Source organism: Amblyraja radiata, chromosome 19 (assembly GCF_010909765.2).
Source record: "Amblyraja radiata isolate CabotCenter1 chromosome 19, sAmbRad1.1.pri, whole genome shotgun sequence".
Lineage (NCBI taxonomy): Eukaryota > Metazoa > Chordata > Chondrichthyes > Rajiformes > Rajidae > Amblyraja > Amblyraja radiata.
The window spans coordinates 3,569,719-3,588,598 of NC_045974.1; the positions used below are offsets into that span (position 1 = coordinate 3,569,719).

Genomic DNA, 18,880 nt, shown 5'->3' on the forward strand with positions numbered 1-18,880 from the left:
CTATCCCATCCACAGTACTGAAATAGGCCCTTCACCCCAACCTCCTCAGCGCCGACCAATCCCATCCAATGTACTGAAACAGGCCCTTCGGCCCAACCACACCATGCCGACTATCAGATCCCAACCACAGTACTGAAACAGGCCCTTCGGCCCAACCACCTCATGCTGACTAACATATCCCATCCACAACACGGCAAAGAGCCCATCGGCCCATAGAAACAGAAAATAGGTGCAGGAGGAGGCCATTCGGCCCTTCGAGCCAGCACCGCCATTTATTGTGATCATGGCTGATCGTTCCCTATCAATAACCCATGCCTGCCTTCTCCCCATATCCCTTCACTCCACTAGCCCCAACTTGTCCATACCGACCAACATACCCCATCCACAATACGGCAACAGGCCCTTCGGCCCAACCACCCCATTCCGACCAACATATCCCATCCACAGCACGGCAAAAGGCCCTTCGGCCCAACCACCCCATGCCGACCAACATACCCCACCCACAGCACTGAAACAGGCCCTTCGGCCCAACCACCCCATGCCGACCAACATATCCCATCCACAACACGGCAACAGGCCCTTAGGCCCAACCACACCATGCCAACCAACATATCCCACCCACAGCACGGAAACAAGTCCTTCGGCCCAACATATCCCATCCACAATTCGGCAAAAGGCCCTTCGGCCCAACTTGCCCATACCGACCAACATACCTCATCCACAATATGGCAGAAGGCCCTTCTGCTCAACTTGTCCATACCGACCAACATAGTACATATCCCATCCATAGTACGGTAACAGGCCCTTCAGTCCAACTTGTCCATACCGACCAACATATTCCATCTACAGCATGGCAACAGGTCCTTCGGCCCAACCACCCCTTACTGACCAACATAACCCATCCACAGTACTGAAACAAGCCCTTTGGCCCAACATATCGCATCGACAGCACAGAAACAGGCCCTTCAGCCCAACTTGCCCATGCCGGTCAACATGTCCCATCTACACTGGTTCTACCTGCCCACATTTGTCCCATTTCCCCTCTAAACCTGTCCTGCTCAAATGTCGTTATAGTACGTGCCTCGACTACCTCCTGTGAAGAAAGGTCTCGACCCGAAACGTCACCTATTCCTATTCTCCAGAGATAATGCCTGACCCGCCGAGTTACCCCAGCGTTTTGTGTCTATCTTCAGTTTAAAAACCAGCATCTGCAGTTCCTTCCTACACATACCCCCTCTCAGGCAGCCCGTTCCATATACCGGCCACCCTCTGTGTGGAAAATAGTTGCATCTCACGTTTCTATTCTCAATGTTATATCTTGCACTAAATGCTGTACCCTTTACCTGTACGCTGTGGACAGCTTGTTTGTATTCTTGTCCTTCCTTTGACTAGATAGCGCATAAAAGCTTTTCACTGTATTTGAGTATATGTGACAATAATAAACTAAACTATTAAATCCCCCCCCACCTTAAACCAGGGGTTCCCAACCTTTTTCATCCCTTTCACTTATTTATGAACAACTAATGATGAACAGATACCGGTGTACCAGAACCAAACACAGTCAGTCAATGAGAAAAAATATGTACACATCCAGAATCAACAAATTTACCCCTTGGGTAGGCAAAATTTACTCCCTGGGGATAAATTTACCCCAGATTTCTGATCCCTTGCCTTAAACCCATGTCCTCCGATTCTTGATTCTCCTATTCTGAATAAAAGGACTATACATTCACCCTATTCCCCTTATGATTTTATACACCACTACAGGATCACTCCTCAGCCTCCTGCATTCCCAAGGAATAAAGTCCTCGCCTACTCAACCGCTCCCTATAGCTCAGACCCTCGAGTCCTGGCAACATCCTCAGAAATCTTCTTTGCAGGTCCTGATATCACCTCAAGAATGTTTGTCTGACAACAGAACAATCAAGTTCTTGTGTACAGCACCTCAACAACCTGCAAAGAAATTTACACTTAGATGATTTATCATAAACAAAAAAAATCATTAATACGTGTGAACATTACTGAGTATGACACCATTGAATGTATAGACAATAGGAATGAATGATGAGTTTGTTTTGTATACATGGTTTTTTTTTGTTCTGTATAAAGCTTATTTTTGAAAATGGAAATCAATGAACAACAATGAACAAGTGAAAAGAAAGTGCAACCAAGGTAGTTCATAATTGGTGAGGATAGTGTTGTGTACTGTTCAAGAGTCTGATGGTTGTTGGGAAAAAGCTGTTCTTGAATCTGGTTGTCACGGTTTTCCGACTCCTGTATCATCTTCCCAACGGTCTAGTCGAAATGAGAGAGTGGACAGGGTGTTGTGGGTCTTTGATGATGCTAGCTGACTTTTTGAGGCAGTACTTCCTCTAGATCCCTTTGATGGTGGGGAGGTCAGTACCTGTGATGGACCGGGCACCTCAGTTGCTCACACAGTCTTCAGCCGCAGGGCAGTAATGCACAGACTGTCTGACTGCTTTCTGGCCATCACATCAGATGAACATCACCCATCGAAAAAGCTGCCTTTTGATTTCTGGCCTGGTTCTTACTGTTAAAATAACATTCCCTAATTTGCATTTCTTCACGAGAGAAAGAAATTAATTGGTATCTACCAACCTCATTTTGAGAACCTCCATTCGATCACCTCTCGGCCAATCTTCAACGAAATGCAAAGATCAGAGATCCAAAACTCGACAACTCCTTTCAGACTCATGGTATCAAACAGAAGAAAAACAAATCCTTTGGTCCACTGTTTCCATGCCAGCCATCAAAAACCTAGCTAAACTAATCCCAGTTCCAGCATTCAGCCCGTAGTTTTTTAAGTCATGGCATATGAAGTGCTCATGTAAAAATGTCTTCAATGCTGTGAGTGTACTTGCCTCTATTACTCCTTCAGGCAGTGTATTCCAAATTTCAACCTCTTTGGGTGAAGAAAGATCCCTCATCCTTATCTTAAACCTGTACCTTTTGGTCTTGGGGCACCTCTGCTAAGGGGGATTTTTTTTTCTATATGTCCTCTACACTTCTTGTACTAGTGTGCACCTCAATCAACCCCCACTCACCTCAGCTTGCTGTGCTCCAAAGAAAACAACCCAGCCTACCCAGCTGAAACACCTCAACCCAGAACCTTACTCATTGTAATCATATCCATCCTGTGCTGTGGTGACCAGAACTGTACAGTTATAAACGTACCCCAACCTCCCTGCTCTTGTATTCTATGTTCCGACTAGTTAGTGGAAGTCAGGAGACTTTTGGATTATGTGAAGGCGGGTAAGAGTGGGCGGTAGTTGGGGGGGGGGGTGGGGAACAGGAAAGAGAGGGGGGTGGAGAAAGGGGGGGGGGGGGGGGTTGCCATTAAGATTAGAAAATTCATTCATCATACCATTGGGTAGTGAGGTACCCAAGTCGAATACGAGGTGCAGTTCCTCCAGTTTGCTTGTGGCCTCATTGGACGTGTATTCGGAGAGCCATGATCGGCAAGACTGCAGATCAAGTGCAAGAAGGTGGCATTAGGCTGAGTAGTCTTTTTCTTCCAATCCACACGTAATAGACCAACAGCTTCCTTTTTATTGCAAACTCTATCATTTCAGTTACTTAATTTTCCTCAGCAAAATTAATGGAAAATGTATCGAGAATCTTTCATTCTTTTTTTGCATAGAATCCAAAATTTTAAATCACTGTGGAGGAACAGATTATATTCTATCACCCCTCAGGATCCCAATAAGTCCAGTCAGCCTATAGCTCTACAGTTGCTGCTTTTCACGTTCTGATTTGGCATTTACTCGAGATAGCAGCCGTGGAGTGGTCAGAATCCAGGATGACAAAATTCAAGTCAAGCAAAGTTTCAGAAACGCATGCACATCTGGACCAAATCATGTTCAATTTAGACAAAATTGTCAGGAAATCTGGCAACAGATTGAATTCTCAGGTTTATTAAATTCCGCTGCACCTCTTGTTCTTTACCCCCATTCGATTTTACTCAAATAACAATGAGAAGAAAGGCAACTAAAAAACATTTCAATATCCTATTAAAAATTTAGGGATAAAGTGTGGTTAAAAGTGTTGTCATTACTTTTTCTGAATATCACTTAATGGGGAAATATTCTTCATAACGTTATGCTTTAATTTTTGCAATTTTATTTCATTTTGCTGCACATTTGAGTCTAGGAATGTAGGAAAAGTAAGTATTCACACAGAAATGTAAAAGTGGCAACTGTTAAATACAAAAGGCAATAACTGACATCTTTCCACTTCTCACACCAACAGCCATCAAATCGCCACTTTACTTCCAGATTTCAAGCAGTTTTATTGACAAGATCTATACTCTCATGAGAATCAATTTGGAACTGAATAAACCCATGATATAGGACTCTTTTAGATTTCAGTCCAAACTTTCTATTCTTCCAACAATCTGGAACAAAAGCAAAACACCCTTAGTTTGACAGCCTGATGATCCTTTAACACAGATCGCTGATCAAGTCTCGCAACACCACAATACTGTGGGTGTTAGCGGACAATAATGTTCTGGCACCAATCTGAACACACACTTCAGGCATTTAAAGTGAATCTGGGCAGAAACTGTCTTGATATTCGAGATGCAAATACTGTAGTTTAAATTTTTAGACCCAAAGAAAATGGCTTGGGTAAGCCACATTGCAATGTTCATGGTTAAGAAAGAACTGCAGATGCTGGAAAAATCGATGCTAGACAAAAATGCTGGAGAAACTCAGCGGGTGAGGCAGCATCTATGGAGCGAAGGAATAGGTGACGTTTTGGGTCTCGACCCGAAACGTCACCTATTCCTTCGCCCCATAGATGCTGCCTCACCCGCTGAGTTTCTCCAGCATTTTTGTCTACTTGCAATGTTCATGGTTATCGCTTAAAGGGCAATGCTGTTATTTATTCTTACCTACACCAAAATCCAGGTAAACTGACAATCACAATATCAATGGTGACGTTTAAAATGCATAGATTACAATCTTCATAACAAAACGCAAGTTCAAGAGCCAACAAACACATCAGTGATGTTCAATTTTCCGTGATCCATCAAGTACTGCATGATAAGTGGTCGCCTTTGCCAAGTCCTTTTGCGACCATATTCATGTTCTGGCGTGTCCTGGACCAAAACATCTTCAGAAAAGTCATCCTTTCGTCCAGAACTCTTGTCTAAGCAGTTGAACAGTCCAGGAGGTGCTTTGTGTTTATTCAATCCACTACTTCTTAATCTACTGCAAATATTTTTCTTGAAGATGGCTGGCGGGGATAAGCCACCAACAGTGGGAGTGCTAACTTGTGGCAGGGTAAATGCCTCATCGATTGAGCGAGAGAGGTTCTCCGAGAAAGAGATCTCCGTTTCGTCCGAGTCTGCATCCGCCTGATCGTTAATACCATTCATCGGAGGGCAGAGCCTAGAGATCTTATCCGCTGTATTTCGAACTGTACTTTTGCCAACCAAGCGTCGCTTTGCTGCAAATCTTTCTCTGCATTTCTGCTTGTCCAATGTCTCTGAATTCTGAGCTTTGCCAAAAGTGTCAACTCCACATCCTCGTTTGTCACTTCCCGCGAGAGAGAATTTATTTGCTTGGAATATGGCTTGTCCACGGATCGGAATTTGCTGACTGGTGTTAAGCCGAACATTGCGGTTCTCCTTCTGACCAGGTATCCCTCCACTGCCCACAAAGGTCAAAGGAACAAAGTTCACCTGCAGTTTTTTCACAGACCCTGTTTTTGATGGAGCGCGCGGTTTGTTGTAGCTGCAACGTTGTTTTGCTCCATCAGATTTATGTTCTCGTCTTGGTCCTTGAGCCGTTGTGGTCTGAAACTCTGGCAACACCTGCATGATGACGAGAGGAAGAAGCATAACTCATATCAGTTCTAAATATCCAAATAGTTTCTACTTTCCATCCTTGCAACCGTGGCACAATTTACATGGCTGCCAATCAATAATGCACAATGGCACAGCTGGTGGAGTTGGTGCCTCACAGCGGCAGAGGCCCGGGTTCGATCCTGACCTTAGGAGCTGCCTGTGTGGATTCTGCACGTTCCCCCCGTGACTGTGGGTTTCGCCCGGGTGCTCCGCGTTCCTACATTCCAAAGACGTGTGGGTTTGCAGGTTAATCAATAGACAATAGGTGCAGGAATAGACCGTTTGGTCCTTCGAGACAGCACCGCCATTCAATGGCTGATCATCACCAATCAGTACCCCGTTCCTGCCTTCTCCCCATATCCCCTGACTCTAGCTCTCTTGAAAGCATCCAGAGAACCTGCCTCCACCGCCCTCTTGAGGCGGAGAATTCCACAGACTCACCACCCTCTGTGAGAAAAAGTGGTCTCCTCGTCTCCGTTCTAAATGGCATACTCCTTATTTTTAAACTGTGGCCCCTGGTTCTGGACTCCCCCAACATCGGGAACATGTTTCCTGCCTCTAGTGTGTCTAAGCCCTTAACAATCTTATATATTTCAATGAGATATCCTCTCATCCTTCTAAACTCCAGAGTGTACAAGCCCAGCTGCTCCATTCTCTCAGCATTTGACAGTCCCGCCATATGATGGCCTCTGTACATTGCACCCTGGTGTGTAGGGAGTGGATGAGAAAGTGGGATGACATAGAATTATTGTGAACATGTGGTCGATGTGGACTAAGGTAGGCCAAAGGGCCTGATTCCATGCTGTATCTCTAAATACATAAATACAAATAATGATCACTGAATAACTCAGTTTCATTTTCATCCAAAATGAATTTGCTCCCGGAAAAACTACTTTTGAAATACTCCTCACAATGAATTGTCAAAAGCAGGTACTTTGCAACATGTATGTTGGAGGTGTGGGTGGTGGGATTTTTGGAAGTTGTCCCAATGCAAGTCAAACCAACAATATTTTAACTGGAAACACGAGGCAATTTCGAATTATGCAGTAGATAGACACAAAAAGCTGGAGTAACTCAGCGAGTCAGACAGCATCTCTGGAGAAAAGGAATCGGTGGCGTTTTGGGTCAAGACCCTTCTTCAATCAGTCCAAAACGTCACCAATTCCTTTTCACCAGAGATGCTGTCCGACCCGCTGAGTTACTCCAACTTTTTGTGTATGAAGCATCTGCAGTTCCTTCATACAAAAAACATACCCATGTGTGCGCAGATCTCTGGTCAACGGGTATACAGGAAACTTGCCGAGGGTTTGTCGCAGATGGTACAGACAGGACTTGCTTGTACTGTTCTCTCTTCAGTGGGCTCTCCACAAACAGCAGGGGTGGCTTCTTGGATCTGATAGTTTTCTTTTTGCGGGGCATCAAAATCCCAGCATCTTGGTCTCGATAATAAAAGAAATGACATTTTTTCACAATGTAACAACAAACTGTTTCCTGTCATAGTTTATCATGTTAATTAGCTGAACAATATAAATAAAGATGACACCAAGATTGTTAGTTTAGTTTAGAGATAAAGCACGGAAACAAGTCCTTCGGCCCACTGAATCCACCGATCACCCAGTTTTATGTGATCCCACTGACGTACACCTTTCACATCCACTGCGGCAATTTACAAAGAGCAATTAGCCAACAAACCTGCAGATCTTTGTGTTTAAGAAGGAACTGCAGATGCTGGGAAATCGAAGGTAGACAAAAGTGCTGGAGAAACTCAGCGGGTGCAGCAACATCTATGGAGCGAAGGAAATAGGCAACGTTTCGGGCCGAAACCCTGAAGGAAATAGGCAATGTTTCGGGCCGAAACCCAGAATGTTTCGGCCCGAAACGTTGCCTATTTCCTTCACTCCATAGATGCTGCTGCACCCACTGAGTTTCCCCAGCACTTTTGTCTACCTGTAGATCTTTGTGGTGTGGGAGGAAACCAGAGTACCCAGAGGAAACCCACATAGTCACAGGGAGAAGGTGCAAACTCCACACAGACAGCACCCGAGGTCAGGATCTGACACGGATCAACAACTCTACAAGCTGTGCCACTGTGCTGCGTTTCCCTGTCATTTATATATTCCAACTAATGGAGAAACTAATATCTTCGGGAGGAATAGTTTGCAAAGTGGACTCGATCATAAGTCATTTCCCTGTCTTGGAAATTAAGCCAAGCATACAATTAGATGAGAACAGAATTATTGAGCATCTACTGACCTGCTGAGTTATTCCAGCTGTGTCTTTTAAGTAAACCGGCTCCTACAGGTCCTTGTGTCTAACTGCCTACCAAATTGTATTAAGGTAGATGTCAAATATTTTGCTTTATCCACAAGCCAATGCAGAGGTAGTATTTTATTAGACACAAAAAGGAGAATCCCGTAAATAGCAACACAATGCATAATTAAATGGTGTAAGATGGATCTGCAGATGCCGGTTTACACCAAAGGTAGACACAAAGTGCTGGAGTAACTCAGCAGGACAGGCAGTATCCCTGGAGAGAAGGAGGCGATGTTTTGGGTTGAGACCCTTCTTCATAATTAAATGGTGTTTATGTAGACAGGACTGTAAGCCAGGATAAAGGAAGACTTACCTGCTATTCTGCAAACTCAGCTATGGGATTACCTGAAAAGGCAAAATAACATTTGTTTTAACTTTCAATCCACACCTTCTGAATCAGACAAAAGCAAATCAACAATGAGTTACAAGTGACTGCATTGATGGATAAAACTATAAAATTAAAAGATAATTCTAATTTGACTGTAATAGCAGAAGGAAAATAAGGTACTGGGCTATGTCAGTAGATAGATAAATAAAGCAATTGATTAATTAACACCAATACAAATGTTATTTTAGTTTTAGATTGTTCATTTTGGGTAAGGAATATTTATTTATTTATTAATTTTACAGGATCTGACTCAGGCAGGGCCAGCATTTATTGCTCGTCCTTAAGTGCCCTTCAGAAGATGGCGGTGAGCCACTTGAATTGCTGTCATCATTTTGGTAAAGGTACTCGCACAGTACCGTCGAGGAGAAGATTCCAGAGGTTAGACCCAGTGATGGAACTGTGATACATCTCCAGGTTAGTGTTTGGCAATGTAGTTACTGTATTTTAGACAAATAACGGCAGTGCCTTTTGGTGAAGGGATCAACAATTAGAATCTAAAGTAACTAAGTAAAGTGGGTTTTACCAAGTGAAGTTTTCAGGTAAGACTGAAAGAATTGACAATTATTCACACTGAAAATAAACATACTAACTTTCAGTGTGTCTGAATTTAACAATAAGTAAGATATACGATTGGGCAGCACAGTGGTGCAGAGTGTGAAGCTGCTGCCTCACAGCGCAAGAGACTCGGGTCCAATCCTGACCTCTGGTGCTGTCTGTGTGTGGAGTTTGCATACTCTCCCTGTGACGGTGGGGGTTTCCTCCTGGTACTCCGGATTCCCCCCACATCCCAAAGACATGCGCATGCAGGTTTGTAGCTTAATTGGCCTCTGTGACATTGTCCCTAGTGTGTAGGGAGTGGATGCGAAAGTGGGATAACATAGAACTAGGTGATCAATGGTTGACGTGGACTTGGTGGGTCCAAACTTTCAATTCTATTCAATAACTCTATTTACCATCTACCCTATCTATGTATCTCATCATTTTACATGTTGAGGAAGCGAACAATATTCAAGAAATATTTTGATGAACATTTGAAATATAACAGAGATGCCTACAAATCACATATTGCAAACTAGGATTAGTATATTCAACTTGACCATTCAGTTCCAGACCTCAGTCTTGACCTGTTTGATTCAATGATTTTTCCACCTGCATTGAAATGAAGGACAAAAACGGTAACCAAGAAGTTCAATGGAATGTGGACCCTTATTCTGAAATATCTCAAGAGGGGATAGGATTTAAAAGCAAGCATGTGATGTTTCAGATATACAAAATACAATTGAGGCACAATCTAAACTAGATTTTTGGGCACCTCAGAATAAAAACGATGGGCTTTTAGAAGATAATAACAGCACACATTCATCAAAATACAGAGTTTGAGTTAAATTATGAAAATTGGCTACAAAAGTCGATTTATTTTCTGCAGACCTTGGAAAATTGAGAATAGTCTTAGGTGTTTTCTGGAGAGGTAGGACAACTACTTGATATGCGCCATAATCAACCTCTCAAAGCACTTCATCACCACAGACGTTAGTGCCACTGGTCGATAGTCATTGACGCACGTCACCTTACTTGGTGACGCGTCTTCAGACCGGGTCTTCTTCAGAAGGGTCTCGACCCGATACGTCACCCATTCCTTCTGTACAGAGATGCTGCCTGAACTGCCGAGTTACTCTAGCATTGTGTGTCTATTCTTGATTTCCTTACTCTAGGTTTAAAAAAATCTCTGTACATTCACTGTATCTAATCCTCTCATTATTTTATAACCCCAAGGCTTGCTGTGGTCCAATAAAGTCCTAGATAGACACAAAATGCTGGAGTAACTCGGCGGTTCAGGCAGCATCTCTGTCCAGCATTTAGTGTCTATCTTTGGTGTAAACCAGCATCTGCAGTTTCTACCCGCACAAATAAAGTCCTAGCCTGCCCAGCTTCTCCCTACAGCTCAGAGGCCCATGACTCCTGGCTACATCCTAGTTACTCTTACCAGTTTAATGACATCCTTCCTGACAGGTAGACAACACAAGTAGTAAGGATTAACGGGTCCCTTTCAGAATGGCAGGCAGTGACTAGTGGGGTACTGCAAGGACCGGTGCTGGGACTGCAGCTATTTACAATATACATTAATGATTTAGATGAAGGGATTAAAAGTAACATTAATAAATTTGCAGATGACACAAAGCTGGGTGGAAGTATGAAGGATGCTATGAGGATGCAGGGTGACTTGGACAGGTTGGGCGAGTGGGCAGATGCATGGCAGATGCAGTTTAATGTGGATAAATGTGAGGTTATCCACTTTGGTGGCCAGAACAGGGAGGCAGATTATTATCTGAATGGTGTCAATTTGGGAAAAGGGGAAGTACAATGAGATCTGGGTGTCCTTGGTCATCAGTCACTGAAAGTAAGCATGCATGTACAGCAGGCAGTGAAGAAAGCTAATGGCATGTTGGCCTTCATAGCAAGAGGAGTTGAGTATAGGAGCAAAGAGGTCCTTCAGCAGTTGTACAGAGCCCTAGTGAAACCACATTGGAGTATTATGTGCAGTTTTGGTCTCAAAAATTGAGGAAGGACATTCTTGCTATTGAGGGAGTGCAGCGTAGGTTCACGAGGTTAATTCTCGAGATGGCGGGACTGTCTTATGTTGAAAGAAAGGAGCGACTAGGCTTGTATACACTGGAATTTAGAAGGATGAGAGGGAATCTTATTGAAACATAAAAGATTATTAAGGGATTGGACACGCTAGAGACAGGAAAAATGTTCCCAGTGTTGGGGGAGTCCAGAACCAGGGGTCACGGATTAAGAATAAGGCCATTTAGAACGGAGATGAGGAAAAACCTTTTCACCCAGAGAGTGGTGATTCTGTGGAATTCTCTGCCTCCGGCTGATTCTCTGGATATTTTCAAGAGAGTTTGATAGAGCTCTTAAAGATAGCAGAGTCAAGGGATATGGGGAGTAGGCAGGAACAGGGTACTACTGATTGTGGATGGTCAGCCATGATCACACTGAATGGTGGTGCTGGCTCGAAGGGCCGAATGGCTTACTCCTGCTCCTATTGTCTATGTATCTATCAAAGATCTTTGGTATCTATGTACAATAATGAAGGGTCGTAACCCGAAACGTCACCCATTCCTCCTCTCCAGAGATGCTGCCTGTCCCGCTGAGTTACTCCAGCATTTTGTGTATCTTCGGTTTAAACCAGCATCTGCAGTTCTTTCCCACACAATGATCAACCTTTGTCCTTGCTTGGGGAATAGGGGAATGCGTTTCCCCAACACACACCTTTGCATTGAGTGTAGATTGTTGGCTTGACGAGGGCGGGTGTCCAGTGCTGTGCCGTGTTGAGGCCGTCAGCATGCCCACTGCCCTGGGTTGGTTTGGTGTCCGGGGTTGGTGGTGGTGCGGTGCCTACCGGTCGGCGGTGCCCGGTATCTGGTGTTGGGTTGTCGGTACCTACTGCAAGGATAGTCAGTTCCCCGCTGCCGGCTCTGGCCCCAGCGGTGCCCGTGGGTCGTGGTGCCCGGGGTGGCGGTGCTGTGGGTCTCTCTGGGTCGCGGTGCCGGGCTGGCCTGAGGGGCAACACTCTGAGCTCCAGGGCCGGGCCGCTCCCATTGGGCGCCAGTCTGTTACATGTGAGCCGCTCGCCCATTGGCCGCCCGCACCCACCTGACCCGCCCGCTGCCGCATCATTGGTCTAGAGGCACAGAACGCTACAAATTCAAACAACATCTAACCGCTGACAAACTGTAGCAAGCGGCCGCCCGGCAGCGGCAACAACAGCGGTAGCGGCAGGAGCAGCAGTGTGGGTGGGTGGGCAGTGGTGGTAGCAACAGTGGTAGCGTGGGCACAGTAGTGGCGGCAGCAGGAGGGCGGCGGATACAGGATCAGTGGTGGCTTTGGTGGCAATAGCTGCAGCGCTACGAGGGTCAGGGGCACAGAGGGAGCGGCTCTCGAAGGGACACTGGGACAGCAGGGCTGGGTACACAGGCTCAGTGGTGGCGGCAGCGGTGTTGGCAGGGCCGGGGACACAGAGGTAGGAGGGCCAGGACACATTGGCAGCCGCAGAAAGAGGCAGTGTCCCCGGGAGACTGACACAGCAGCAGCGGCCGGCGTGGGGGAGTCTCGGACAGAGAGGCGGCCCAGGGGCGGAAGACATCCACAGCGCGGGAGTTGAGGACATTCGGGCTGGGACGCCGCCGTGCCCGGGTGGTGCTCTCGGTCGGGCGGGCTGGGCTCGTCCCGCTTTGAACTCGCTACAATGCAGGTGAGGCGACATAGAGCGGCCCAGGCCGCCTCACGTTATCTGCTGCAGTGTGGAACAAACCCACAATGGCCCAGGGTTCCAGAGTGTCCCCGCTTCTTCTCTGCTCTACCCCCGCTCCCAGGCTGATCTAAGCCCCTCCAGTTGGTCTGGAGCAAGCTGCTCGGCGGTGTCAGGAAAAGCGGTCATGCCTCTTACCAAATATGTTCCATCTGCAGTCGACGTTCAAATGCAGCACCGGAACAGGCCCTTCGGCCCACCATGTCTATGCCGAGTTATACTAATATCTGCCTGCACGTGTTCCATATTCCTACATTCCCTGCATATACACGCGCCTATCTAAAAGCCTCTATAACGCTACTATGTCTTGTTTGCTGCCACCCTGACACATGTTCCAGGCATTCACCACCCTCTGAATAACGATGGGAATGTTCTGTATGATGGGAGTTTTCTGCACATTGGTGTTCAGCACAGCCCCATCGTGGGCCGAATGGCCTGTTCCTGTTGTATTGTTCTATGTTCTAATTTAATGTTTACAGTATTTGTAAAATATAACTCTGGCATCCACAAAGCTCTTGGGTACTTCATTTAAAACCCTGGAATGGATGACATCTGATCCTGGGGACTTGTCTCTCATTGGTGAGATTATTTTCTTGCCAAAATACTTCAGAACCTTGTCATCCATGAACAAGTATATTTAATCGTATAATTAATTAGTCAGGTTGTACTTTTCGCTGTGTATCATCTGTTACCATTGCTTTGGATTAAGTACGAGTTTCTAAATGTATTATCCTGTTGCAGGCACAGAGTCATGTGTTGATGAAACCACTCTTGTTGCAATAAGATGAAGGCCAGTCCGAGGAGGCCCTTGATTCTGAAACGGAGGAAACGGCCCCTAACCTTCAGCAGTCCTGTCGATGCAAAGGACACCGCCAGGGAAGAGCAGGCGTTTGGGAGCCAAGACAAGGCCGTGGGTGGAGATTTTGATACAGCCAACACCTCCCCGAGTAACGACATCTTGGGAACGTCACAAAAGAATCCGGCCGCCGTTGTTCAAAAATTTCCAGAAGGGATTCGCATCGTAAACCATCCGTCAATACCCGACACCCAAGTTGTCTTAATTCCAAGAAACGCAGATCTTCAGAGTATCATAGCAGCACTCACCGCAAAGGGCAAGGAAAGTGGCTCCAATGGTCCCAAGAAATTTATCCTCCTGAGTGGCAATGCAACTTCTTCCCGCCAGAGTCTGCCCTTGGAGAGTAATGATCCTTCCTTAACTCAAGGCAGTTTGTCCAATGTTCCAGAAGGCAGACCGAAATCTCTGGAGTTACAGGAAGAACCGGGTGTGAAAGATGGCAAAGTGGCATCCTTGGATGCTGCAAATGGTGTCAGCATCAAGAAGGAGGAATCGTGCACGCCGCGTGTCCCTGAAGCATTGGTATCGTCAGCACTGTGTGATCCAGACACCAACACAGGTAAGAAGCCTTCCAATGTTGGAGCTGATGGCGATTAGCTGGAAAGTAAATTCGTTAAAGTAAGAGGAAGTCAGACTAAAACACGAATCAACAAGATTCATTCCCCACTTTGAATCACTCACTGAAAATCTACCTCACTTTTATGGTCCATTTTTAGTGTATAGGTTTGGGATATTTACAATTAATCTTTACCTACCATCGTGACAGAATCGATGTGTGAATGCTGTTGTCAGTGGCCTTAATTCTGTTGACATTATGTAGCAGTTATTAATGTGTGCACTATTTATTCATAATAATCACAATAAGGAATGTAGCTCAGTCCAGCTGCGCCACTGTGCCGCCAATTGTAAGCTGTAAACTACCCAAGAGGATATGTGGTGCTGTCCGTCCAGTTTGAGTGTGGCCTCACTCTAGCTGTGGCATCGGCAAGACCGAGTGTAGACAAGGCTTCCGTTGTGCTGGACACTTGCACTTGGTCCAATGAGGCCTGTGGGATATTCCTGTTACTAATCATTTTAACTCTCCGTCTCATTCCCATACTGACCTTCTGTCCGTGGCCTCCTCTGTTGTCAGAGTGGGAGCTCTTGCACCTCAAGATGAAAACGACAAATTATTTTTATTTTTTAATTTGGATATATTTAATAAGAAACCAGTATCTGTTTACAGAGGGCATTTGGTGGAAGAACCTTCAAGTCCTGATGAGTGGATGGGTTTGTGACCGGGCTAATGTTTGTTAAATTGTGTTTAAAAATGATAGCACTTGTCAATCTGTAACTTTCACATCAAATCTGGGTATCTGAGGCTTCATGCAGGTAGCCCCCACAGGTGATGCACGGTGGTAATTTCAAATTAATTGTAAATCTAAAACATTATTTATGGGAATTTTGATTTGGGTCGGTGTCACGGGAAATTGGTGAATTTTCCTGAACTTATCAATATAACCAATGTGAGTTCCCAATGTTGGATGGTGTCTAGGGAATCACACTACCGATAAACACTGCAGACTCTTACTTTGTTTAGCGACTCTGAAAAAATTATCTTCCTAAAAGTTTCATTGAGAAAATGCTTAAGATTGATTCGAAAAGGTTTGGTTTAGTTTATTATGGACACGTGTATATGAGGTACAGTGAAAAGCTTATGTTTGTTTGATCCAGTCCAAGAAAAGGCGATGCATGATTACAATCAAGCTGTCCACAGTGTACAGACACGGGGCGAAGGGTGCAACTTTTAGTGCAAGATAAAGTCTGATTAAAGATAGTTCACGGTCTCCACTGAGGTAGATGGGAGGTCAGGACTGCTCTCTAGCAGGTGAGAAAAAGGTATTCAGTTGCCTGATAACAGCTGGGAGGAAACTGTCCCTGAAGTATGTGTGTTTTCATACTTCTGTACCTCTTGCCTGATAGGAGAGGGGAGAAGAGGGAGTGGCCAAGGTGAGACTGGTCCTTGATTAATCTGCTGGCTTTGCCGAGGCAGCGTGAAGGTTCTTTTAATTAACAGTAATATTGTGTGTTTTTTAATTGCTTCGGGAGAAAGGACGTCGGCAAAAAGGATTGGTCGCCTGCCTTGGGTTGAAGCTGTGATTTCACAAAGTATTTGGGGAATCTCGGGTGACAGTAATTTTCAATAGACAATAGGTGCAGGAGTAGGCCACTTGGCCCTTCGAGCCAGCACCGACCGCCATTCAATGTGATCATGGCTGATCATCCCCAATCAGTACCCCGTTTCTGCCTTCTCCCCATATCCCCTGACTCCGCTATCTTTAAGAGCCCTATCTAGCTCTCTCTTGAAAGCATCCAGAGAACCTGCCTTCACTGCCCTCTGAGGCAGAGAATTCCACAGATTCACCACTCTCTGTGAGAAAAAGTGGTTTCCTCGTCTCCGTTCTAAATGGCTTACTCCTTATTCTTAAACTATAGACCCTGGTTCTGGACTCCCCCAACATCGGGAACATGTTTCCTGCCTCGAGTGTGTCCAAGCCCTTAACAATCTTATACGTTTCATCCTTCTAAACTCCAGAGTGTACAAGCCCAGCTGCTCCGTTCTCTCTGCATGGAGTCATTAAGTCTGTGCTGAATGTTACTGATGAGTCAATGCTGAAAATTGCCCGTCACAGCTGGTGCACCTGCAGTTCCCTGTTTAATTGAATGGCAGTCACTTGCCTTCCAAGCTAAACTTGTCTGAACATTTTTGTTTATTGGTCTTTATTCTTCTGTATAATTAAGCTTTGAATTTATAGTCATATAGCACGGAAACAGGCCCTTCAGCCCACCTCATCCAAACCGACCAAGATGCCCCATCTATGCTCGTCCCACCTGCCTGCCTTTTGCCCATATCCCCCTAAACCTTTCCAATCCATGTACCTGTTCTAGCGCCTCTTAAATATTGTCACCGTACCTTCCTCACCTCTCTCTTCTGGTAGCTCGTTCCGTATACCTACCACCCTCCGAAGAAGAGTTTCGGCCTGAAACGTTGCTTATTTCCTTCGCACCATAGCTGAGTTTCTCCAGCACTTTTATCTACCTTTGATTTTCCAGCATCTGTTGTTCCTTCTTAAACCTTCTTTGAATTAATGAGCTGCTGTTTATTGTGTTCATATGTATATCTATTTTTTAAAATAATTTTCAAATTGCTGGTGTTCACAAGTTACAGGAGTAGAATTAGACCATTTGGCCCATTGAGTCCACTCCGCCATTTAATCATGGTTGATCTCTGCCTCTTAATCCCATTTTCCTGCCTTCTCCCCATAATCCTTGACACCCGTTCTAATCAAGAATTTGTCCATCTCTGACTTAAAAATATCCACTGACTTGGCCTCCACAGCCCTCTGTGGCAATGAGTTCCACAGATTAACTACCCTCTGACTAACGAAGTTCCTCCTCACCTTCTTTCTAAAAGAGCGTCCTTTAATTCTGAGGCTATAACCTCTGGCCCCAGACTCTCCCACCAGTGTAAACACCCTCTCCACATCCACTCCATCTATGCCTTTCATTATTCTGTAAGTTTCAATGAGGTCCTCCCCCTCAACCTTCTAAACTCCGGCAAGCACAGGCCCAGTGTTGTCAAACGCTCATCGTGCGCTGACCCATTCATTCCTGAATCATTCTTGTAAATCTTTTAAAAGTGTAACTTTTTTGCTTTTTCTAAACAGCCCCGATCATTGACAGAGGGATAGGGTGTTTGGTGGTCATAGTGGTTTCAGAACAATCCACCTTCCCATGGCCAGTTGCCTGGTTTCCTACCTCGGTGAATAACTAAAGCAGCAACACTGTTAGCTCCGCGGGATCCCCAAGTCCTCAGGAGTTTGTGTATCTGGTTAACGGGGTGGCAGAGGCAGACACTAGGCACGTGCTGTGTCAAAGATGACATGACTGACCCACTGATAAATATTAAGTACAGGAGAGATGCTGCCAAATTATGTTGTGTGAAAGCTCTGCTGCTAATGTATTTGCCTCAGCACCTGCAGCTACTGACCGCCTTCTGGACGACAGCCTGACCAACATCCAATGGCTGGGAAAGATGAGCACAGATGGACTGGGAGCTTGCCACGTGAAGGACGAGGCCGAGAAAGAGAACAAAGAGCCTGCCCCACAGGGGCCCACAGTAAGTGCCTGGCCAATCTGCGGAACTCATTGCCACAGCCGGCTGCGGAGGCCAAGTCAATGGATATTTTTAAGGCAGATTTGACAGCTGCTTGATTAGTACGGGTGTCGGGGATTCTGGGGAGAGGGTGAGATATCAGGCATGATAGAATGGGGGTGTTTAAGAAGGTACTGCAGATGCTGGAAAATCGAAGTTACACAACAAAGCTGGAGAAACTCAGTGGGTGCAGCAGCATCTATAGGCAATGTTTCGGGCCGAAACCCGGAAGGAAATAGGCAACATTTTGTGCTGAAACCGTAAGGGTTTCGGCCCGAAACGTTGCCTATTTCCTTCGCTCCATAGATGCTGCTGCACCTGCTGAGTTTCTCCAGCATTTTTGTCTACCTTCGATTTTCCAGCATCTACAGTGAGGTAGGTTGGAAGACCGAAGGTAGACAAAAATGCTGGAGAAACTTGCGGGTGAGGCATGTAGGGCGAGAGGTTGGAAGACCAGGCCTTTGGAACAATTATTATATGGGCGATTTTGGGGTCAAGTCAGACTTTACCTTTTGATTCACTAGTTATCAGGTCAGGTCGGGGGGTGTTTCTCCTCCCCCCGCCAAGGGTACCATGTAATCCCGTGCTACCTGCTCCATGGTCCATAGTCGGCGACTAAACCGTCTCCCCCACCTGGTTTGCCAGGTGAGGAGGGGGCTGTGGACCCCCAGCAGGACCAAAAACAAGACCTGCCAAAGAGCGGATGAGCTTCTAGCGAGCCAACGGCCATCCACACTTCAGTAGAAGTTGCGATCACTGTCGTAGATAGCATTGTAAGGAATGATGATAAAGCATACACACACCAAAATCCTATACTTCCAGCAGTGGAAGTCCACAGGAACTGGAGGACAGAGATGTGTGGTGCGTCCGTCACTGTTCCTGTCGGAAACCAGCACCACTGCGTCGCTAATGTTTTCAACGATGATGAATTCACTAGTTTGAGC

General features: G+C 45.7%; 2 protein-coding genes across 7 annotated transcripts in view; one reads left to right on the plus strand and one right to left on the minus strand.

Moving 5' to 3' along the window:
- Positions 1–4,792: 4,792 nt before the first annotated feature.
- Positions 4,793–18,751, minus strand: LOC116983704. Of its 4 annotated transcripts, none has more exons than XM_033037470.1 (5): positions 18,740–18,751; positions 12,022–12,128; positions 8,496–8,527; positions 7,124–7,308; positions 4,793–5,836 (listed from the first exon to the last, which is right to left on the minus strand). In XM_033037470.1, the coding sequence occupies exons 4-5, from the start codon at positions 7,286–7,288 to the stop codon at positions 5,003–5,005; spliced, it is 999 nt and encodes a 332-aa protein (XP_032893361.1). In that variant the 5' UTR covers positions 7,289–7,308; positions 8,496–8,527; positions 12,022–12,128; positions 18,740–18,751; the 3' UTR covers positions 4,793–5,002. The 4 variants fall into 4 exon arrangements, with proteins under 4 accessions (XP_032893361.1, XP_032893360.1, XP_032893362.1 ...); XM_033037469.1 differs by having other exon boundaries at positions 11,847–12,128; XM_033037471.1 differs by lacking the exons at positions 12,022–12,128; positions 18,740–18,751 and adding an exon at positions 11,799–11,848.
- The window catches only part of foxm1 (forkhead box M1), a 29,747-nt gene continuing 19,688 nt past the window's right edge, over positions 8,822–18,880 (plus strand). For 2 of the 3 annotated variants that reach the window (XM_033037466.1, XM_033037468.1), the window contains exons 1-4: positions 12,276–12,384; positions 12,415–12,828; positions 13,627–14,300; positions 17,755–17,900. In XM_033037466.1, coding sequence (XP_032893357.1) covers positions 13,670–14,300; positions 17,755–17,900 — 777 coding nt within the window. In that variant the 5' untranslated portion in view covers positions 12,276–12,384; positions 12,415–12,828; positions 13,627–13,669. Of the gene's footprint in view, positions 8,985–12,275; positions 12,385–12,414; positions 12,829–13,626; positions 14,301–17,754; positions 17,901–18,880 lie in introns of those variants that run through there. The other variant, XM_033037467.1, reaches the window with a different exon arrangement.